Below are 24,402 nucleotides of genomic sequence, written 5' to 3' on the forward strand. Positions count from 1 at the left end.
AAGTGAAAGGGCGCACATCCTGCATTGGCGCTATAAAGTGAAAGAGCGCACATCCTGCATCGGCGCTATAAAGTGAAAGAGTTCACATCCTGCATTGGCGCTATAAAGTGAAAGAGCGCGGGCGCACATCCTGCATCGGCTCTATAAAGTGAAAGAGCGCACATCCTGAATCGGCGCTATAAAGTGAAAGGGCGCACATCCTATAAAGTGAAAGAGTGCACATCCTGCATCGGCGCTATAAAGTGAAAGAGCGCACATCCTGCATCGGTGCTATAAAGTGAAAGAGCGCACATCCTGCATCGGCGCTATAAAGTGAAAGAGTTCACATCCTGCATTGGCGCTATAAAGTGAAAGAGCGCACATCCTGCATTGGTGCTATAAAGTGAAAAGGCACATATCCTGCATTGGCGCTATAAAGTGAAAGGGCGCACATCCTGCATTGGCGCTATAAAGTGAAAGAGCGCACATCCTGCATCGGCGCTATAAAGTGAAAGAGTTCACATCCTGCATTGGCGCTATAAAGTGAAAGAGCTCACATCCTGCATTGGTGCTATAAAGTGAAAGGGCGCACATCCTGCATTGGCGCTATAAAGTGAAAGAGCTCACATCCTGCATCGGCGCTATAAAGTGAAAGGGCGCACATCCTGCATTGGTGCTATAAAGTGAAAGGGCGCACATCCTGCATTGGCGCTATAAAGTGAAAGAGCGCACATCCTGCATCGGCGCTATAAAGTGAAAGAGTTCACATCCTGCATTGGCGCTATAAAGTGAAAGAGCTCACATCCTGCATTGGTGCTATAAAGTGAAAGGGCGCACATCCTGCATTGGCGCTATAAAGTGAAAGAGCTCACATCCTGCATCGGCGCTATAAAGTGAAAGGGCGCACATCCTGCATTGGTGCTATAAAGTGAAAGGGCGCACATCCTGCATTGGCGCTATAAAGTGAAAGGGCGCACATCCTGCATTGGCGCTATAAAGTGAAAGGGCGCACATCCTGCATTGGTGCTATAAAGTGAAAGGGCGCACATCCTGCATTGGCGCTATAAAGTGAAAGGGCGCACATCCTGCATTGGCGCTATAAAGTGAAAGGGCGCACATCCTGCATTGGCGCTATAAAGTGAAAGAGCGCACATCCTGCATCTTGCACTTCACGCTCAGTAAATGCAGTTCAAACCAGTGGGTCTAGCAAGGTTTAAGTCAAGGAAGGGTTGGAGCAAAAGCCAATCGGAACTAGAGGCCTCTCTGGAGGTGACAGGCAAGTTCCCAAGGAATAGACACGCGCTGTCAGAGGTGCCATGTAGGAAGTCAAGTCCCATCACCATATTCATAAAAGCTTTATCCTGTGCTCCATACTGAGAATGCCGACACGTGTTTCCACCAGAGTGGACCTTATCAAGGTTTTCCGGATCTGGGATCTAACATATTGGCATTCATTCATCTCATGAACAACAAACCAGCAATGTTAAAATGATTGACAAAACCACATAAAATGAGAAAACAATGATATATATTGAGAGGAATTCTAAAAAGCAAAAGTGGCCCCTGCGCTAACCTATGGCAGAGAAGCAATGCCAACAATTCCAGAAGTTTTGTGGGAAAAACTAGAGGGATACTTCTGGCGATCGGTGTTAAATCTGCTTCAGTCAAGTTCGATCGCAGCTATTAGAAGAGAAGTGGGACTCTCCTCTCTCAAAGCTACATTGATTTTCAGCACCATCTCCCCACATAGGAAAACTAAACTACCTGAAGCCCAACCTCTATACAAGGTGACCAAGGCCGAACTAAAAACTGGCAGCTGCAAAATGCTATCCAACTGGGCGATAAAGATAAGAAAACAGCTCAGCTACATCAAATTGCATGCAATGAAGAGGATCTAGTGGGAAATCCTCTCAACATCACAAACAGACCAGCAGAGCTGGATTGGATTTCTGCTTTAGAAAAAGCAAACCAGCTCCTGTCTCTCCTCCCAGCTCAAACAAGGAAGCTAAAGGCAACACCACCATTCTGACCAAGGTTTCTGAACAGACCATTAAGGCAAATCTTCCTGAGAGTCAGACTCAACCTCCTACACATGAATGATATTCTTCACGTCAGAGGCCAGTCGCTCACAAGAACATGTAGACTGTGCCAAAACACTGATCACACTGAGTCAGTGCGCCACCCCCTAGTGTCTTGCCCGGCGATCACTGCGACCAGACTAGCATCCCTGCGCCCGCTGTTACCAGCCTACACCATTCGAGGTGAGGACCAATGGGGGCCCCGTCTGATGAGTGGAGACAAAACTTCTTGGACAATAGCGATGGCAAAGATTCTACAAGTGGCACTGGGGGAATGCAGCAAACAAACTCAACGAGAAAATGCATCAAACGACGTGCGACATATGAGTGGCAGGCTACTTCTAGGCGCATTATCTGTGCTCTTCTGCGATAATGTAGGTCGCATTGAAGGGAAGACGTGCGCGCAAGCCGGGCAAAGGCAGGGACACTGGTGAAGTGGCACCAAGAGGGCATTGGTAATTGTGTGAGGTGGTTTATCAGTGCAATGTAAGTGCATGCCAAGGAGCTGACTATGCATATCTAACGTACTGTTTCCCACAGAGACACAGGCCATACGCAGCAACATCAGATAGGGTTTCCTTATACCCTAACTGAGCGCGCTTGAGTACTACTCCTTAGTGAGGTGAACAGTCAGCGTGTGTGCTCTATCGACTGATATTTTAACCATGAACAGAATGTATCATGTTATCAATTTCTCTTAACATGCACCACTGCACGCATGTTCACCGCGATGCACCGACGAATACACCTTCTGTCATATCTGAATCCACGTGGGCAACCCCGAAGGCACCCATTTCAGAATCAAGACGGGCACTTAAATTACACAATGTGTGTTCATTTTGGCGACATTGTGAAGGTTTTATATCACATACAATGACTGCTCGAACGTTGCAATGGAGACAATGCGTTGGTCTGCTAGACCCCGCCCCCATCATGGAGGTTCCCCTCACATGCTAGGACCATTGCTATGCAAATCTCTACTGATCGCTAATCAATACGATCGATGCTGCTGGCATCGGTGTTAAGATGGACCATGCATTGCCGGTTTCTTGCGTTGGACTCTATAATAAAGGGTTTATCACAATGACCCTCTAAGGTTTGGGCGGTGAATATCATATTGGATATTAAATTCCAAGGCACCCTTGGGCTCAGAGTAAAATAAGCTTCTATGAGATATAATGATTGAGAGACGAATTCTAACTCTTTACATGGGCCTCATTACGACCCTGGCGGAAATCGAAAAACGATGGCGGAAATGCAATACCGCCATCGAATAGCGCTCGGTGCGACTATGACCCGTCACCGCAAAGTACGATGCCATTAGCGACACCGTAGTGAACGCCAACGCTAACTGCACCAAGTACGCGCGCGCGCGCCATGCCAAACCGTAAATACCACCATGGCGCAAGGGTACGCGAATTCCGACCCTAGCGGACATGTACCTAACGCCATCAAGCACGGCGGAAAGTACCATTCCGCCATGGTGAGAAGTACGGCATCGCGAATCAACCGTAAACGGCCCCACTGAGTGCCTGTACACCGCTCCCTGGCCACATAGTACAACTCCCCGTAGGTGCAATGAAGTCACAATGCAACCAGTGAAATGTACAAGTCACCCATGCATGCCAACGAACAAAAGAATCTCAAGAGGGGCCAATGGGAGCCGCAGGGCACAGATGGCACGAATACAGAAGCCATTCCAATGGACATGACCACAGTCCCCCACCAAGAAACGCACGCAAACACAGGCACCTGTGACCAGCAATATTCCGAAAATCTCATCATTCCACCAGTCCACCTGGCTGACCGGCATCTGTTACACAAAACCTAATCCCCCGCCCCTGAGCATGACATCATTCAAACAGTCATATTGGCAGCCCTCATCCCTGACCTCACTGGGCTTCGTAGGCAAACGCGCCCAGCACAGTACCACGCAACTATACTCCGAAGCTGGAACCCAATGCAGATCTCCTCACAATACATCGCTCCCCAAATAGGAATATGCCACATCACTTGGAAAGAAGAACGCTACACGGCCCATATCAGAATGGAAATTTAATGCACAACAAATTCACCAAGCCCACACAGCCATTAGGCCATGAACTCCAAAACACATTTCACCATTGTGGGCTGCATCCGCAAGAAATGACCAGCTACTTCTTGTGTGACGCCCTGTTCCTTCATGGTACACAGAGCCACATTCTCGTACGAAAAGGCAACATGGAAGCGCACAGAACCGCAGGCCCGTCCCAATGGGGAGGCACTAGTCCAGCTGAAAGGCCGATATGTTGCTCCGAGCCACTAGTACTGCGTAAGGGCATGTGGCCCATTGGCGATCGTCCCATAAGATCGTAATGCTGCTCCACTGATTAACACGAAGCAGCAGGTGTCGGGAGTAAAAGCCATCTGCAGGAGTGGCATACAGATGGCAGTGGCAAAAGGGGAGGAGATACCTGTCAACCAAAAGAAAAGAAAAAGAACAGAATGGCCATCAGAACTACATTCGAACAACTCACTTCAATGATCACACTAAATCCACAGCCATATGCATGCTAGCCCACTCCAAAGGATCATCACCACCCCAAAACCACTTGCGACTCATAACTATCTATATCGAGGTGTAAACACCATCACAAACGAGTGTACCCGTGCATGCGTCTGTGAAAACAGAATCCATCAGATGGGATTGGTAACGTGCATGGACACAAGTGTCTGAGGGCGCGTCGAGACAGGGAGGGCTCAACAAGGCCAGATAGACGATGGTCCCACTATGGCAGCCCTGCATCACATAGCGCAGGGGAGGCGGACAGATTCCAAGAAGCCCTGTACATGGCAAACACTGTATCAAATCATCTGCCCATGCATCCATTCATCATTCCCTCATCCCGTAATGAAAACGCCTGTTTCCATACTCACATAACATGTGCGAATTCCATTGAGTCTGTGCGTTATGCAGCCTGCAAAATCCACTGTGCCCCAGCCCGTAATTCCAGTGTTGTGAAGTAACATGTATTTGGGAACGTCCGGCCTCATCGTCCACTTCGCTATTGCGCATCCCAAACTATTCAAATCAATCATGCATCCTCGCCATGGCCCCTGTCCCAAGGACATTGAACAATAGAACGTTATATTTGCAGTCAGACCTGTGGGCATCTCCTCGCCGCTAGCTGATAACCGAAAGCGCCGCCCTTCGAATTCCTCATTTGCAACATCACGTCGAAAAGGCATCTGTGGCCGCTTGAAATCACAAATTAATCCATCTAGTGCGGCTGTGTGTGAAAATGGCAACTGCCTTCACTCACAAATGGGACGCCCCGGCCGTCGTTGCAACTCGGTACAGTGATGCATGAGGGTCCACCGTTACTCGAGTACTACGTTCCACTGACCCTTCACAAGTCTGTTCGCGACTGCAAAGATTGTATGTGAAACAATGGGACCATAGCCGAATGAACATATCAACCAATGTTACACGGCCATCGGGTACAAATACATGATTGCAATAGCAAGATGCCATTCCTCGAATTGCAGCGTTGTGTGCGGGACGTGCTCGGCCAAAGGGGAGAGCAGCTTGCACAGGTGGAATGAATCACCACAGGTGGAGGCCATACAGCCTGAAAACACATAAATTGCACACCCAGTCTCCTCCCACAACCACACCCACTCCGAAATGCTACCGGCAGGACTCGCGATGTTGGCCCTGGGGGACCTGATAGCACTGCAAGTACTCCAACTCCAAGAAGAAGACGAACACCAACTACAACCGGCCGCACGGAGGAGACGCAGGAGGAGGAGGAGGGCAAGGCAGGGCCAGCAAGGGCCGCCAGCACAGCCACTACCACCACGCAGGCAGCCCGCAATCCCCCGCCTCCGAGCACATCCGTTCAACCTCACTGATGAGCAGATCCACACCCTCTACCGTTTGGACCGGGACACCATAGCCGCCATTGTGGACATGACACAGGCTGACCTTGTCAGCATGATAGATAGCCCAACCGCCATCCCACCCCTACTGAAGGTGGTGTCTGTACTCCACTTCCTGGCCACAGGCACCTACCAGCACACAGTCGGACAGTTGCATGGCATTTCTCAGCCACTGTTCTCACGGACACTATTGCAAGTGCTCGATGCCCTCCTGCAGCACGCAGACGACTACATCTCTCTACCACGCTCGGAGCAGGAAATTACCAACACAAAAGTGGGATTCCATGCACTTGCCGGCATACCGGGTTGCCTTGGTGCCATCGACTGCACCCATGTGGAATTGGTCGTCCCACATGCCATGGAGGCCCAGTACCGCAACCGAAAACAATTTCATTCTCTGAATGTACAAATGGTGTGTGACTCCAACAGGATCATTACACATTGTTGTGCCCGATTCCCTGGATCAACCCATGATTCTATGGTCTTGAGGAACTCTACGATACCACGCTACATGGAGCGACACGCAGGGAACAGATCCTGGCTACTCGGTGAGTCTCATTTCATGCATGATGATGTGGGGTATGTGATGCGGCAATGACCTGGCAGGAAGGGGGGGGGTGCGTACGTAGCAATGGCATTCCACATAATTCGTTTATCGTCCACATACAGGTGATGCCGGATATCCACTGAAGAGATCGCTCCTCACACCAGTCCGGAACCCACGGGACCAGCATGAGGAGGACTACAACCATGCCCACTCACGTACCCGTGTAGTCATTGAACAGGCATTCGGCCTACTGAAGACTCGTTTCCGGTGCCTCAGCAGGTCTGGCGGGGCACTCCTGTACCGCCATGAGAAGTTTGCAAAGATGGTGATGGCATGTGTCATGCTACACAACATGTGCGTACGTAGAAATGTGCCCATGCCCCCTGACGCAGAACTGCAAGCACCTGAAGATGGTCATGATGAGGGTGGGGATGTGGCAGCACCTCAAGGAGTCCGCGAGGCACAGGAGGGCCGTGACATTCGTCAGCATCTCATTGATGCATGCTTCTAGCACTCACGCCTGGTGGCTGATACATGGACACGGGACTCGTGGCACTGTGTGTGTCTGGTACATGCACAATATGGACTGTACGCCTATGATGGCCTAGTACACAAAGATCATTGTCCACACATCTCATTGGTTGATCATGCATTGTTTATGGCATATGTGATATCATGTTGAACACCCTATCGACCCGCCACCCAAGTGAGCCCAACACACCCCCTCCACCCTCCTACCTCCCCCCCGAACACCAGTGTCCAAAGATGCTCATTGTCAGTGGGCAGTCGCTATTGCAAGCCCCCTCTGCGGGTATCAGGGGCACCCCTGCCTGTGGAGCGCAGGTTCCTCCCAGATCTACGTTGGGGGCTGCCCTGGACGGAACTTGCAACGGATGATGTCTCTGCCTGCTCACGTCCATGCATGTCCCTAAGGGTTTGTGAGAGCTCAGTGAGCACACGGCGCACTGCGGCAAGTTCGGCACATACGTCTTTGGACGTCGCATGCAGTTCCCCCCTCAGGCTCTCGGTGCTTCTCTCCATTTGGACTCTCAGGCTCTCGGTGCTACTCTCCATTTGGACTCTCAGGCTCTCGGTGCTACTCTCCATTTGGACTCTCAGGCACTCGGTGCTACTTTCCATTTGTGCCCTTAGTGTCTCTGTACTTCTCTCCATTTCTGCCCTAAGTGTCTCAGTTGATGTTTCTATGTCTGCCTTAGTGCCCCCACATTCATCGGCATGGTCCTTGAGGAGCGTGGCCAGTTGCTGCTGTTGCACGATTAACTGGTCGAGGGACTGTTGCCTCTGCTGGGCCATGGCCATTTGCGGTGGTGTCACAGAGTGGCTGTTCGCCTCATGTTGCCCTGCCACAGGGCTTGTGGGGGATGGCCAGTCGTCGTCTTGTGGGTGCCCCTGCGTGGTATCCTCATGGTGTACGGGATGGGACAGACAGGGGGATTGGGACAGGTCATGGATGGATCTGACTTCGACATCCCCGTCTTCTGTGTCGGAGCATGCTGCCATTAATGGGGTGTCACCTATGGTGCTGCTGCCACCAGAGGCAGTGCCTTCTGTGGCATCCATTGGGGGGACCTGTGGTGCTGCTGTTGTGGGCATGCTGGCTGCTGGGGTGCCTGTTGATGTTCCCTCCTCTGTGCTGCCACCTGATTTGTGCTGCTGCCGTGTCTTGATGCGTGCAGCTGAGGTGGAGGGTCTTTGGCCGTTGGTCTTGGCCCTCTTTGCAGGTGTGCTGGTAGGGGTGTCCTGATGCTCGTCGTTTGGATCGGACCCTGTGGTGGAGTAAAGGAGGGCGAGCGTTATTAATGGGTCTGTGGGAATTGGAATGGCAATGTATCACATGCATTGGGGTGGTACCTGAGGGTGATTTGGGTCGGGGCCTTGGAGGTGCTTTCATTTGTGTGTGGAGTGAGGGTGCAGTTGTTTGGCAGCCTGCAGTTAGGGTGTGCCTGCTGCACGTGTAGTGGGTGTTTTTGGGGTTTTTAATTATTTATGTATTTATTGTGAGTTTTAAAGTGCGCTATCAGGCCAATGTGTGTGGACGTTCTCCTGGACATGTGTTTCTGTTGCACTATGTGGACACATGGTACTTCACATGATTGGACATTGTGGATTTAGCATTGTTTCATTTGGGCCACCTACCTGATTCTCCGGATGTCTGCACTCCTTTCTCCATCCCTCCGACTCCCTCTATGCTCTCCATTCCAATGGTGGAGGCACAGATTTCTTCCCAGGGGGTCAACTTGATGGGTGATTCCGATCCTCCCCCGGTGGCTGTGGCAATGTTGCGGTTGGCAGAAAGTATGCTACGGACGCGTATCCGCAGGTCGTCCCATCGCTTTCTGCATTGCTGTGGGTTGCGGGGTGCGGTCCCCACCGCACTTACCCGCTGTGCCACCAGGGCCCATATGGCCTTCTTGTTCGCAAGTGCCGTCCTGGTCATTTGCGTGGAGAAGACGGCGGCGGCATTCTCCTGGAGGGTCTCTGTAAGCACGGTGAGTTCCTCACGGGAGAAGTGGACCTGCCGCTTGCGGTCGCACGCTTTCTTCGCTACTTTTCCCATTTTACTTGGTTTCGCTAGGGTGGATGACGGGTTGGGATGTGTCTCAGGGTAGTGTTTTTAGTGGTTGTGTGGATTTTGTGGTTTTATAGGTGTACGGCGTGTTGTTTCCCGTTCCGGGCCCATGTTTTTACTTCCGTTTCCGTATATTTCCGGTCACCGTACTTTCCGGTTGGCGCTCACTGCGGTGTCCGCTAGGATGGGTGGCGGTATTGCACCTAGGGCGCCGTACGGCGGCGGTGTGGGCCGTTTTGGGGTCATTTCCGCCATCGCGGACTTTGCACTTCCGCCATGCCGTGGTGCTCGTGCCCGATGGGTCGGAATGGGCCGCACTTTGCTCCATCGTGCAATGGCGGAAACGCTATTTACGCTGTGGCGGTCCGGTCAGTCACTTTCCGCCAGGGTCGTAATGAGGGCCATAGTGTTTGTTTTCTCTCCCTCCGCTCCCTCCTCTTTTCTCTCATTCCTCTCAATATATATCATTGTTTTCTCATTTTATGTGGTTTTGTCAATCATTTTAACATTGCTGGTTTGTTGTTCATGAGACGAATGAATGCCAATATGTTAGATCCCAGATCCGGAAAACCTTGATAAGGACCACTCTGGTGGAAACACGTGTCGGCATTCTCAGTATGGACCACAGGATAAAGCTTTTATGAATATGGTGATGGGACTTGACTTCCTATATGGCACCTCTGACAGCCCCTTTAGGTCGGGGTAACCTAACCCTTCCAGATAAACTGCAGCAGTCAAGGGTTCATAATCTCTGAAGCTGTAGCGCGCCTAATCTTGGTCACCCCAAACAGAGCCTGGGAGGGGTCAGCAATTCCGCAGTGCCCCCCCCCCACCCCCCCAAAGCATAACCTTCACACCTCGTCTTACACATCTTTCTGCGTCCAGGGACCCCGAGACTACAAAGCAATGTTTAATCACAGGGACCCCGAGTCTACAAAGCAATGTTTAATCAAAGGGACCCCGAGACTACAAAGCAATGTTTAATCAAAGGAGGGGCAGGGGAACTCCAGAAGATCAGACTGCTGGGGAAATGCTGGCTTCTGATTGGACGTGTTAATGTGTGATTATATGTCAATTGACAAATGGTAACAACCAAACGGTCACTATAGCAACCAGTGAGTGGAAGCAACACGGAACCTACAGCCGAAGCAAGAGCTGAAGATGTGAGCAGGTGAAGGGGCAGAGAGAAAGGAGTGAGAGAGAGAGAGAGAGGGAGGGAGAGGAAGCGACAACACCGAGAAAGAAAGAGAGAGAAGAGACAGAGAAAGAGAGAGAGGGAGAGACAGAGATAGAGAGAGAGAGACAGAGAAAGAAAGAGAGAGCAAGAGACAGAGAGAAAGAGAGAGAGGGAGAGAGCAAGAGACACAGAGAAAGAAAGAGAGCGAGAGAGAGAGAGCAAGAGACAGAGAGAAACAGAGAAAGAGGGAGAGGACGCAACAGAGAGACAAGAGAAAGAAAGAGAGAGAGAGAGAGAGAGAGAGAGAGAGAGAGAGATAGAGCAAGAGACAGAGAGAAAGAGAGAGAGGCAGAGGGCGTGACAGAGAGAGAGAGACAGAGAAAGAAAGAGAGAGAGAGCAAGAGACAGAGAGAAAGAGAGAGGGAGAGGGAGCGACAGAGAGAGAGACAGAGAAAGAAAGAGAGAGCAAGAGACAGAGAGAAAGAGAGGGAGGGAGAGGGAGCGACAAAGAGACAGAGAGCAATAGACACAGAGAAAGAAAGAGAGCGAGAGAGAGAGCAAGAGACAGAGAGAAAGAGAGAGAGGGAGAGGACGCGACAGAGAGACAAGGAGAAAGAAAGAGAGAGAGAGAGCAAGAGACAGGGAGAAAGAGAGAGAGGGAGAGGTCGCGACTGAGAGAGAGACACAGAGAAAGAAAGAGAGATAGAGAGAGCAAGAGACAGAGAGAAAGAAAGAGAGGGAGAGGGAGCGACAGAGAGAGACACAGAGAAAGGGAGAGAGAGAGAGAGAGAGACAGAGAGAAAGAGAGAGAGGTAGAGGGAGCGACAGAGACAGAGAGAGAGAGACAGAGAAAGAAAGAGAGAGAGAGCAAGAGACAGAGAGAAAGAGAGAGGGAGAGGGAGCGACAGAGACAGAGAGAGACACACACAGAGAAAGAAAGAGAGAGAGAGAGAGCAAGAGACAGAGAGAAAGAGAGAGAGGGAGAGGACGAGAGAAAAGGAGAGAGGGAGAGGACGCGACAGAGAGACACAGAGAAAGAAAGAGAGAGAGAGAGGGAGCGACAGAGACAGAGAGAGAGAGAGAGAGAGAGAGAGAGAAAGAAAGAGAGAGAGCAAGAGACAGAGAGAAAGAAAGAGAGGGAGAGGGAGCGACAGAGAGAGAGACACAGAGAAAGAAAGAGAGAGAGAGAGCAAGAGACAGAGAGAAAGAGAGAGAGGGAGAGGAAACGACAGAGACAGAGAGAGAGACACACACAGAGAAAGAGAGTGAGAAAGAAAGAGAGACAGAGAGAGAAACAGAGTGAGAGAGAGCGACAGAGACAGAGAGAGACTGAGAGAGTGAGAGAAAGTGACAGAGACAGAGAGAGTTAGATAAAGAGAGATTTAGAGAGAAAGAGAATGAGAGAAAGAGAGAGGGAGAGGGAGCGGGAGCGGGAGAGAGAGTGGGAGAGAGACAGAGAGAGAAAGACAGAGAGAGGGCAAGAGACAGCGAGAAAGAGAGAGAGGGAGAGGGAGCGACAGAGACAGAGAGACAGAGAGAGAGAGTGAGAGAGAGAGACAGAGACAGAGAGTGAGAGAAAGAGAGAGAAAGAGAATGAGAGAAAGAGAGAGGGGGTAAGAGAGAGAGAGAGAGACAGAGAGAGAGCAAGCGAGAGAGAGAGCAAGAGACAGAGAGCGAGAGAGAGGGAGCGAGAGAGGGAACGAGAGAGTGAGAGAGCGACAGAGAGAGAGAGAGAGAGTGAGAGAGAGAGACATCTGATAACACGAGTATCAGACGCACATATTCTAACTGCTGCTCTTTGCCTTGCAGGGAATCCCAGGACCTCGGGGGCCCACTGGGACAAGGGGCTTGAAAGGCCGCCGGGTAAGTGCATGGGCCCATGTCATATGCATCTATAGTGCAGATGTTAGCCAGATGTGGGTAAAGATTCGCACATGCGCAGAGCTCAGAATACCCGCTCTGTGTCACCAATGCTGCCCCTCCCCCCCCCCGAACCCTCGGACATGTTTCAGACACTCTGTAACTGTCGGGGCCACGGGCCCCTGTAATGCAAAAGTGGCCTTACATGATCTGGATTTACACTACACGCTACTGCCATGCGTGTGCTCTGGCACATCTGAAAGACACATGCGGCTTAGGATACTGGGAGAGAGGACCCATTCGGGGGGGGCTGTTGTGAGGGTTCCCTGAAAGTACTGCGACCTCTGTATGTGGTGCGGGTTCTTTGTATCCCGTGTGAAGATGGGGGGTCAGGGGGGCCCGGCATTTCTGGGGTGTTGGACCGTGCACCGGTCATGGTCTGCTGGAGCTCGCTTGGATCTGTGAGGAAAAGGGAGAGTGCTTGGGGAGTAGACGGAGACGTCGAGGCGCTGAGCTTGATTCTTGCTGCCTCTGTGTGGCTGTGACTTTTCTGCTAGATTCCGATGTGTGCTCTGCAGCTGTTTTAATAATAATAATAATAATAAAAGGTTTGTTTCCAGATGGGAGACCTGTTGAGTATGGGGGCTGAGGGGATCTGGGTCTTTGGTCAGGGGGACGAGTTTGCAAGTTGATGGGAGAGGTGAAGAGTTGTGAGGGTGTTGTTTGGCCGCTTTGGTTGGCCAGCTGCTGACTGCTTGCAGTGAGGGTGGATGAAACCTGAGGTTCTTAGAGGACTATGGTCTTGGCATATATTTTGTGGATGAAGTTAGTTTATGTGCTTGGAGTTTTCATTGCTCGTGGTGATGGCAAACGTGGTGAACGAGTGTTCATGTTTCTGGGTCTCTGGCTTTGGGTCCTGTTACATGCACGTGCTAATCCGGGATGGGCTGTGCTGGAGTTGTGTGCGGATCCGGGATGGGCCGTGCTGGAGTTGTGTGCTGATCCAGAGTGGGCCGTGCTGGAGTTGTGTGCTGATCCAGGATGGGCCATGCTGGAGTTGTGTTCTGATCCAGGATGGGCCGTGCTGGAGTTGTGTGCTAATCCGGGATGGGCTGTGCTGGAGTTGTGTGCTGATCCGGGATGGGCCGTGCTGGAGTTGTGTGCTAATCCGGGATGGGCTGTGCTGGAGTTGTGTGCGGATCCGGGCTGGGCCGTGCTGGAGTTGTGTGCTAATCCGGGATGGGCTGTGCTGGAGTTGTGTGCGGATCCGGGATGGGCCGTGTTGGAGTTGTGTGCTGATCCAGAGTGGGCCGTGCTGGAGTTGTGTGCTGATCCAGGATGGGCCGTGCTGGAGTTGTGTGCTGATCCAGGATGGGCCGTGCTGGAGTTGTGTGCTAATCCGGAATGGGCTGTGCTGGAGTTGTGTGCTGATCCGGGATGGGCCGTGCTGGAGTTGTGTGCTAATCCGGGATGGGCTGTGCTGGAGTTGTGTGTGGATCCGGGATGGGCCGTGCTGGAGTTGTGTGCTAATCCGGGATGGGCTGTGCTGGAGTTGTGTGCTGATCCAGGATGGGCCGTGCTGGAGTTGTGTGCTAATCCGGGATGGGCTGTGCTGGAGTTGTGTGCGGATCCGGGATGGGCCATGCTGGAGTTGTGTGCTGATCCAGAGTGGGCCGTGCTGGAGTTGTGTGCTGATCCAGGATGGGCCATGCTGGAGTTGTGTTCTGATCCGAGATGGGCCGTGCTGGAGTTGTAGGCTGATCCAGGATGGGCTGCGCTGGAGTTGTGTGCTGATCCGGGATGGGCTGTGCTGGAGTTGTGTGCTGATCCAGGATGGGCCGTGCTGGAGTTGTGTGCTGATCCAGAGTGGGCCGTGCTGGAGTTGTGTGCTGATCTGGGATGGGCTGTGCTGGAGTTGTCTGCTGATCCAGGATGGGCCGTGCTGGAGTTGTGTGCTGATCCAGAGTGGGTCGTGCTGGAGTTGTGTGCTGATCCAGGATGGGCCATGCTGGAGTTGTGTTCTGATCCGAGATGGGCCGTGCTGGAGTTGTAGGCTGATCCAGGATGGGCTGTGCTGGAGTTTTGTGCTGATCTGGGATGGGCTGTGCTGGAGTTGTGTGCTGATCCAGGATGGGCCGTGCTGGTGTTGTGTGCTGATCCAGGATGGGCCATGCTGGAGTTGTGTTCTGATCCGAGATGGGCCGTGCTGGAGTTGTGTGCTGATCCAGGATGGGCCGGGCTGGAGTTGTGTGCTGATCCAGAGTGGGCCGTGCTGGAGTTGTGTGCTGATCTGGGATGGGCTGTGCTGGAGTTGTGTGTTGATCCAGGATGGGCCGTGCTGGAGTTGTGTGCTGATCCGGGATGGGCTCTGCTGGAGTTGTGTGCTGATCCAGAGTGGGCCGTGCTGGAGTTGTGTGCTGATCCAGGATGGGCCGTGCTGGAGTTGTGTGCTGATCCGGGATGGGCTGTGCTGGAGTTGTAGGCTGATCCAGGATGGGCTGTGCTGGAGTTGTGTGCTGTTCCGGATGGGCCGTGCTGGAGTTGTAGGCTGATCCAGGATGGGCTGTGCTGGAGTTGTGTACTGTTCCGGGATGGGCCGTGCTTGAGTTGTGTGCTGATCCGGGATGGGGCGTGCTGGAGTTGTAGGCTGATCCAGGATGGGCTGTGCTGGAGTTGTGTGCTGATCCGGGATGGGCCGTGCTGGAGTTGTAGGCTGATCCAGGATGGGCTGTGCTGGAGTTGTGTGCTGTTCCGGGATGGGCTGTGCTGGAGCTGTGTGTCCTTCTGTTCTACCTTGTCTGATTTTCTCGTTGGGTGAGTTGGATTTTTCCGATGCCGGGCAGTGATGCTTGCACCTTTATAGCATGTTATCCCAAGGTCATTTTAGCTATTAATAATAATCATATTATTAGGGTATATATTGAGCGCAGACCTACCTTCCAGAAGCAACAGAGCGCTTTACAATCATAGGGAGATGAACAAAGTTAAGGGGGAGAGAATCACGTGAAGGGGCATCTAACAGAGGGGGAGGGGCGGGCGATTCTCAGCAATGGATCTAGAAGTGACCAGGGGAGGAGACAATGGGGTGCAGATCACCCAGTCTCGGGTAGGGTAGGGTGGGGAGTGGAGGGTGTGTGGACCAAGCAACCAGGTGAGGAAACAGTGGGGAGCAGATCACCCAGTCTCGGGTAGGGTAGGGTGGGGAGTGGAGGGTGTGTGGACCAAGCAACCAGGTGAGGAAACAGTGGGGAGCAGATCACCCAGTCTCGGGTAGGGTAGGGTGGGGAGTGGAGGGTGTGTGGACCAAGCAACCAGGTGAGGAAACAGTGGGGAGCAGATCACCCAGTCTCGGGTAGGGTAGGGTGGGGAGTGGAGGGTGTGTGGACCAAGCAACCAGGTGAGGAAACAGTGGGGAGCAGATCACCCAGTCTCGGGTAGGGTAGGGTGGGGAGTGGGGGGTGTGTAGACCTAAGTGTTAGGGAGGAGGCACTCCTTGAAGAGGAGGGTCATGAGCTCCTCCCTGAACTTTAGAAGCGAGGGATCAAGTGGGATGTTAATGGGCAGGAGGTTCCTTAATTTTGGGGCGTAGACAGAGATGGCCTGTCTTCTGATGTTTTCCTTTCTGTTCCTGTGGAGGTCATGTCTGCACAGATCTTTCCTTCTGGTGGATCGCAAGACTCTTGAGATGCTGGGTTTCTGAGCAACGTAAAGTCTGCACAAGTCCTTTCTTCTGGTGGAACGCAGGCCTCCAGAGATGCTGTTTTTCTCAATGGGGTGAAGTCTGCACATGTCCTTACTTCTGGTGGATCGCAGGCGCCCGAAGATGCTGGGTTTCTCAGCAAGGTGAAGTCTGCACATGTCTTTACTTCTAATGGATTGCAGGCCTCCTGAGATGCCGTTTTTCTCAGTGGGGTCAAGCCTGCACATGTCCTTACTTCCGGTGGATCGCAGGCCTCCAGTGATGCTGGGTTTCTCAGCTAGGTCAAGTCTGCACATGTCCTTACTTCTGGTGGAACGCAGGCCTCCAGAGATGCTGGGTTTCTCAGCGAGGTCACGTCTGCACATACCCTTACTTCTGATAGATCGCAAGCCTCCGGAGATGCCGAGTTTCTCAGTGAGGTCAAGTCTGCATATGTCCTTACTTCTGGTGGATCGCAGGCGCCCAGAGATGCCGGGTTTCTCAGCAAGGTCAAGTCTGCACATGTCCTTACTTCTGGTGGATCGTAGGCCTCCGGAGATGCTGGGTTTCTCAGCGAGGTCAAGTCTGCACATGTCCTTACTTCTGGTGGATTGCAAGACTCTTAAGATGCTGGGTTTCTGAGCAATGTAAAGTCTGCACAAGTCCTTTCTTCTGGTGGATCGCAGGCCTCCAGAGATGCTGAGTTTCACAGTGAGGTCAAGTCTCCACATGTCCTTTCTTCTGGTGGATTGCAGGCCTCCGGAGATGCTGGGTTTCTCAGCTAGGTGAAGTCTGCACATGTCCTTACTTCTGGTGGATTGCAGGCCTCCAGAGATGCTGAGTTTCACAGTGAGGTCAAGTCTGCACATGTCCTTACTTCTGGTGGATCACATGCCTCCGGAGATGCTGAGTTCCTCAGTGAGGTGAAGTCTGCAAATGTCTTTCCTTCTGGTGGATCGCAGGCGTCCGGAGATGCTGGGTTTCTCAGCAAGGTCAAGTCTGCACATGTCCTTACTTCTGGTGGATTGCATGCATCCGGAGATGCTGAGTTCCTCAGTGAGGTCAAGTCTGCACATGTTTGTTTGTTTGTTTGTTTGTTTTATTTCTAATGCGCTCCAGACCCGTGGGTAGAAGGGCGCAACAGGTAGGATAATGCGAGGCTTACAAAGTTACAAAATTATACAAGATACAATAATATTATACAAATTATACAAGATACAGAAATAATATACAAATTATACAAGACCGGAGTCGTAAAAGTCCGTGAATTGCATAAGAGATGGTGCGGGTAACATATCATAATTCAGCAGGAAAACAGGGATCAGTGTCGTGGCTGGGAATAGCGTGGACCGGTGACTAGTGGTCGTTGGAGATAAAATGTTGGATGGCGTTCCTTCTAAATAGTGGGTAAGGTTGATCAGCTCTTAAGTTGTTAGGTAGTAGATTCCAGGTTTTAGCAGCCTTCACAGGGAAGCTATTGCCACCAATCGTGGTTAGTTTATATTGAGGTACTACTAGGCAGTTGGTGTTGGTAGCTCTGGTTGGTCTGATAGAAGTTTTTTCTGTATTTTGTTCATGAGGTAGCTTGGGGCGGCATTGTTGAGAGCTTTGTGTGTCAAGGAGATCATTTTTAATTGTATTTTGTGGCTTGTGGATATCCATTTGTACTGACGTCCGGTGGCGGAAATGTGTGCTCTTTTATTTATGCCAGTGCTGCTCGCAAGGCGTTGTTTTGGAGCGTTTGTAGCTTCTGGATGGTCGATTTATTAGCACCACTGTAGAGGGCATTACAGTAGTCGATCCTGGAGAGAATAAGTGCTCTGGCCAGGATCATGCAGCTATTGTTAGAGAGGAAAGGCTTACCTGCTCTTAAGTTTGCAGGTGTAGGCGGTGGAGGAAGCCAAGGATTTAAGCTGTTTATCGAAAGAAAGTGTGGAATCCAAGTAGAAAGCAAGGGTTTTTACTTCCTTGGAGACCCTAATGGTATTTCCATCGATATTAAAGGAGGAGAATTCCTGGCCTAGTTTTTTGGTATTTGTGTGTGTTCCCAAGGTGATCAGCTCCGTCTTGTCGTCGTTCAAGCACAGGCCATGGGTGGCCATCCATGCTTGAACAACGAGATATATCCTGTTCACCAACTCAGAGTCCTTCCTATGATCCCCAGAAAGTGGGAGGAGAATCTGTGTATCATCTGCATAGTTGGTGTAGGTGATACCCAGAAGGTCCAAATCGTCGAACAAGGGTTTGGTGAAGATATTGTATAGGGTTGGCGAGACGCAGGAACTCTGGGGAACGCCACATAAAATGGGGGTAGGGTCAGCTGCACCCGATGGGGAAAATACTTTCATTGTTCTTTCGCTGAGGAAAGATTCTAACCACTTGATGGCCTCAGGAGAGAAATGGGCAGCAGAGTCCAGGTGCTTCCAAAGGACCTTATGATCGACCAAGTTGAATGCGGCTGAGAGATCAAGTAAAAGCAGGAGTGCTGTTCCCCCTCCATCCCTCAGCTCATCGATTTGCATCTTTAAATCGATTATGGCGGTTTCCATTCCGTGTAATGGGCGGAAGCCAGATTGTCTAGCTCCTAGGAGCTTGTGCAGGTCAACGTGTTTTTGTATCTGGATATAGGCGGCTTTATCCAATATTTTAAGGAGGAATGGCACAGTGTTAATGGGGCGATAGTTGGTCGGGATGAGTGGGTCTAAGGTCTGTTCTTTGAGAAGTGGGAGCACCCAGGAGTGTTTTAAATTAGCTGGGATAGTACCTGATGTGAAAGAGGCATTGATTAATTTTGAAATGAATGGTGAGAGGTCTCTGGCCGCATCTTTTATTAACTGTGCTGGGCAGATGTCGCCCTTACAGTTGGACGGTTTGAGTGAGAGAATGATTTTTTCTACTTCTAGTGGAGAAGTTTTGGAGAAGTGAAATTTGTTGTTTGCCTCAGGTGAGTCACTATGTGAGGTATTAGAGGAATGCTGTAGATTGAGCATATCTTTTTTTTGTTGTATTTTGGTTTGGAGTGTGTTAATTTTGTTTGCAAGCGCATTTTGGATGTCTGCGCACCAAGTCTTGTCCTTGGTAACTAAGTCTGGTGAGGCTATTGGTGACTCTAATTCTTTCAGTATGGAGAAGAGTTCTCTCATGCTAGAGTTTGAGCTGTCTTTACTTCTGGTGGATCGCAGGTGTCCGGAGATGCTGGGTTTCCCAGCAAGGTCAAGTATGCATGTGTCCTTACTTCTGGTGGATTTCAGGCATCCGGAGATGCTGTTTTTCTCAGTGGGGTCAAGCCTGCACATGTCCTTACTTCTGGTGGATCGCAGGCCTCCAGTGATGCTGGGTTTCTCAGCTAGGTCAAGTCAGCACATGTCCTTACTTCTGGTGGATCGCAGGCCTCCAGAGATGCTGAGTTCCTCAGTGAGGTCAAGTCTGCACATGTCTTTACTTCTTGTGGATCGCAGGCGTCCAGAGATGCTGGGTTTCTCAGCAAGGTCAAGTCTGCACATGTCCTTACTTCTGGTGGATTGCAGGCCTCCATAGATGCTGAGTTTCACAGTGAGGTCAAGTCTGCACATGTCCTTACTTCTGGTGGATCGCATGCCTCCGGAGATGCTGAGTTCGTCAGTGAGGTCAAGTCTGCACATGTCTTTACTTCTGGTGGATCGCATGCGTCCGGAGATGCTGGATTTCTCAGCAAGGTCAAGTATGCACATGTCCTTACTTCTGGTGGATTGCAGGCCTCCGGAGATGCTGTTTTTCTCAGTGGGGTCAAGCCTGCACATGTCCTTACTTCTGGTGGATCGCAGGCCTCCAGTGATGGTGGGTTTCTCAGCTAGGTCACTTTTGCACATGTCCTTACTTCTGGTGGATCGCAGGCCTCCAGAGATGCTGAGTTTCACAGTGAGGTCAAGTCTGCAAATGTCTTTACTTCTGGTGGATCGCAGGCGTCCGGAGATGCTGGGTTTCTCAGCAAGGTCAAGTCTGCACATGTCCTTACCTCTGGTGGATTTCAGGCCTTCACAGATGCTGTTTTTCTCAGTGAGGTCAAGTCTGCACATGTCCTTACTTCTGGTGGATTGCAGGCCTCTGGAGATGTTGGGTTTGTCAGTGACGTCAAATCTGCACATGTCCTTACTTCTATGGATCGCAGGCCTCCAGAGATGCTGGGTTTCTCAGTGGGGCCAAGCCTGCACATGGCCTTACTTCAGGTGGATCCCAGGTCTCCGAAGATGCTGGGTTTCTCGGTGAGGTCATGTATGCACATGTCCTTACTTCTGGTGGATTGCAGGCCTCCGGAAATGCCGGGTTTCTCAGTGGGGTTGCTTGCAGACTTCAGGATGACAGTCTTGTAGATGATGCACCAGGATTTGAAGATGATACAGGCTTGCAGTGGGAGCCAGTGCAGTTTGATGCGAGTCAGGGTGATGTCATTGAATTTGCTGAGTTCTTTGATGAGTCTTGCTTCAGCATGGACGACACATCTCCAGGGAACCAGTGTGGTCTCGGGAAGGCCTTCCGAAAGGGCATTTCCAACATCCCGGTGGGAGAGGACCAAGGCTCTGACAACCGACCTGAAGTTGTTTTCTGGGATGAAAGTCTTCATTTCCTGCAGGAGAGAAAGTTGGTACCAAGCATTTGTGTCTTCCTTGCTATGTGTTGTTTGAAGGGGAGGTGTCTGCGATGTCGAACCCAAGGGACTTGATGCAGGTTACCATTTGGGTTGTGAAGCCCTCGAGTTGCATAGCAGAGAGTGAGGTCTGCATATCCAAGCGTTCGTTGTTGGTCAGAATTAGGAATTCAGTGATGGGGGGGTTGAGCTTTAGGTAAACGTTGGGAATCCATGATTGGATCATTGAGAGGCAAGCCTTATGCATCTGTAATGTTGTACACCTCTGTAAAGTTCTCCGTTATGTATCTGTATTGGTGTATACCTCTGTAAAGCATTCTGCTGCTTCTCGAAGCTAGCTCAGCACTCAATAAAGACCATAAAAATAATAATTTAAAGCCTTGAGCCTGTGGATGTCTTCGATGGAGGATGTCTTGAGATGGAGCTGCGTGTCATCTGCATATTGCCAGATGTGGATGTTGCGTGGACCGAGGAGGGATTCCAAGTGGTTCCATGTAAAGATTGAAGATCACAGGGGAGAGGATGGATCCTTGCGGGAATCCACAGGAGATAGATAGAGTTGGTGATCTGGAGGAATCAATTTGTACGAACTGGTGGCAATTAGCAAGGTAAGATTTGAACCAGCTGAGGATGATGTTGCTGATCCCAAATGCAGTGATGGATATTGTCAGTGAGTGTCTGGTGGCCGCTGTGTCAAATACTGCTGAGACGTCAAGGAGAACCAGGACGCAAGGATGGTCATCATCAAGGATTTAAAGGGTGTTGTCGATCACCTTGACGATAGCTGTTTCTGTGCTGCATCTGGGTCTGAAGCCAGATTGGTAGGACTGAAGGAGGTTGTTGGATTCGATGTGTTGGAGGAGTAGCATGGCTAGTGCTTTCTCATGGACCTTACCTAGGAAAAGAAGGTAGATGATGGGGCAGTAGTGTCTGAGTTCATCAGACTGCAGTGTTAATTTCTCCAGCATGGGGTGTTGCATGGATTCACATGCTCATGAATATTCCCAATCGGTGGGCTGGGAATCCTCTGTGAAATGAAAGCAGTTTAGCTGTAAGCTAAAAACTGCTTGTCACTTCTATAGCCTATCAGTGTCAACTTTGGCTCCGATTGCCTCATCCAATGACACTCGTCCTCCTAAGCTCCACCCCTGGTGGCCATCTTCAGATTTTTACTGCACGTTTCTTATGTGTGGAGTCCTCATATTTTTCTCCTCGAAATCCGACAATGTTTTACTATTTTTTGCCCAATTTGAAAGAATTTGTCTCGATTCTTCATCTTCTTCAGTCACGTTGTGACTACCGGCAGCAGGACCCGTTTCTGGAGGAGACCCTTGGTCCATCGTTGAATCTCCGACTCGTGGTCGCCATGGGCCCAGGATTGGGCCTTTAATTCTACACCATAGTGGACGCCACAAACAAAAGTCTCTTCAGGAACTGTGAGAACTGCGGCCAGAAGAACATCTTCATTGAAGATCAGGACCTCCAGAACATCTACTGCCTACATTCCGACCATGATGTGGATGGATGTTCAATTTGCCCAGCCTTCTCCTCCAAGACACGGACGGACTGCCATAGGAGGTTAGTGGCTTGGATCGATGAAGGGAAGGCCTCTGACGCGGCCTCCGGGCAAAGTCATGCCTCTTCTAGGGCCAGCAGGTCCAAAGAACATGCTTCCTCTGACAAAAAAAGGCTGAGGACCTTTAAGGATGCTTCCCTGGTGAAGATCCCAAAAAAGGTCAAATCGGCACATGCTCCAACGCCTTCTTCTTCGATGGTCGCTGCGGCTGCCGGACCCAGATCGAAGAGAGACTGGTCATCATCACTGGCTCAATCAACAGTCAGCCTGCAGAGGGGCAGGTTCTGTTGGCGAGAAAATTGCTGCGGTCAAACACAAGACCTTGTCAAAGGGCAAGTCGTCCAAGGACCCATCAGCAACTCCACTGTCATTGACTCCATCGTCGACACGAGCCTCGTCGAAGACCGCATCCATCAGGACCGTTGCCCAGTGAATGACCACCCTGGCGAGTATCTCGTTGTCATCCTTGTCTATGAATAGTGGTGTTCCATCAATGGCTTCGAGCACACCAAGGGGATCATCCACAACCGTCGCCATTGCCACTACAACGGCAGTTCCACCAACAGTCCCAACAATAAAGGCACCTTTTCCTGCTCCACAGGCTCCAGTCCTCACTTCTTTCCCTTGAGACTCGGATTTGGTGAGGGAGATGCCTCCAGCTAAGGAATTCCTACTTAGACCCACCAAGGCCACACCACCTTTCACCCAGGCCCCTCTGGGATCCCCCAGTAGGTCTCCATCAACTACACCAGTTCAGAGGAGGACTTACCAGAGGGTTTTTCCTCTGACCAGGAGAGTGGTCAAGAGGAGCCTAACCCTATTTTTCCAATGCCTCGGTAAGGGGTGCCATCTCACCAGCCTTCTCAGCCTTTTAGCCCTTCACTTCTGGGTCCAGCTTCAGCACCTGCACCAAGAGATATGTCTTTGGACATTTTGACCACCCTGCACACACTAGTGGCTGAAATCCAACTGTGACTACCCACTACTTCCATTCCTGTTCCAACAAAAAGTCCTCAGAGGCCTTCTCGAGCTCATTCGACAGCGCCTCATCTGGCCCCAGGTACCCTTCGGGCATTGCCAGTTGCACCACCCCCTATGGTGGAGGAAGCAGCTCAGACGGACACTGACACTGATACTGTCATAACCGGTATGCAAGGCATGGTTGAGATCGATGATTACATTTCTGCAGATGGGGAACCCCCTGATGTCGATGTACCCTCTATTGATCTCCATGATCTCTAAGGCTGCGAAGCTGTTCAACCTAGTACCGGAGGAAAAGGAAAAGGAAGGTTTCCTTTTAGAATGACGGAAGTCCCCCAAGAGGACCATAATTTCAGTTCCCCTCTTTGATGACCTTTGGGAAGATGGCCTGTTGGCCACAAAGACCCCTAATACCACTCCTGTGAAAAAGGGATTGTTTAGAAAAGAAGTACCGGTTTCCAGACTCAGCCCCTAAGTGCCTCAGGTCCCATCCCTCCCCAGACTCTGTGTTCTCCGCTGCCACTAGGAAGAGGTCCCCAACCCGTCTTCCTCATATGTGGTTCCTTTCGACCAAGTGGGTAGAAAGTTGGATGCAACATGAAAGCACATCCCCATGATGGCCGCATCGACGATCAAGGCCACCAATGCCCTTGCCATTCTCTCGCGGTATGACAGTGAGTGATTGTACAAGTTGGGGCCCATCCTTCACTTCCTGCCGGATGACAAGAAACCCGAAGCCCTGGCTCTGTTCCTAGAAGGGGAGGTGGCCTCCAACCACATGATCACTGTTGCCCTTGACATCGCTGATTCAAGCTTTTGCAAGCTGGGCAATGGTGTGGCCCTCCATGTCAAGCGGGGTCTCCTCCGCCCCAGACTCCCCCTCACCTGTTTGGTCAGGTTCTTCCTCCACCCTGACTGAGCTTCTCTTCTTGATCTTCTTCTCTGGCTTCTTCTTCTCCTTTTTTTGTCGTAAATAGGGCCGCGCTCCCTCGGCTGCCTCCGTGGTCTGAATGTAATGCAGAACCGGAGGTTACCAGAGGAGCACGCCCTAATCGGGGAAAAAGCCGTATAGGCAAAAAAAACCCGATGGAATCAAGACCCTAGTGATGAGAAGATCCGAGGTCTTGCCGAAGACTTGCTGAAGCGGGAACGTTGGTCTGCCAATTCCAGCTATGGAACACTCTGGTATGGAATAAGGAGCAGGTTGCTGGACTCAGCGTGCGGGGATACCGCAGGTCTCTTCGGTTTCACTGGCCTCCGTGAATAAACCGGCATAGAGTGTAACAAGCTGAATTATACGGAGTGGTAGAGGGAAGGAATAGAGGAAACACAGATAGGGAATAGATCAGAAAAGGTACAGAATTACCCCAACCGAGATAGCGGTTGTACA

At 51.1% G+C, this 24,402-nt stretch overlaps 1 protein-coding gene across 2 annotated transcripts in view; it reads left to right on the plus strand.

Moving 5' to 3' along the window:
* COL27A1 (collagen type XXVII alpha 1 chain) overlaps window positions 1-24,402 on the plus strand; it is a 1,990,256-nt gene that overhangs the window by 1,171,492 nt on the left and 794,362 nt on the right. For both annotated transcript variants that reach the window (XM_069609095.1, XM_069609096.1), the window contains exon 28: window positions 12,102-12,155. In XM_069609095.1, the coding sequence (XP_069465196.1) occupies window positions 12,102-12,155 (54 nt within the window). The remainder of the gene's footprint in view (window positions 1-12,101; window positions 12,156-24,402) is intronic.

The sequence above is a fragment of the Ambystoma mexicanum genome, chromosome 8 (genome assembly GCF_040938575.1).
Source record: "Ambystoma mexicanum isolate Mex_15411 chromosome 8, UKY_AmexF1_1, whole genome shotgun sequence".
Classification (NCBI taxonomy): domain Eukaryota; kingdom Metazoa; phylum Chordata; class Amphibia; order Caudata; family Ambystomatidae; genus Ambystoma; species Ambystoma mexicanum.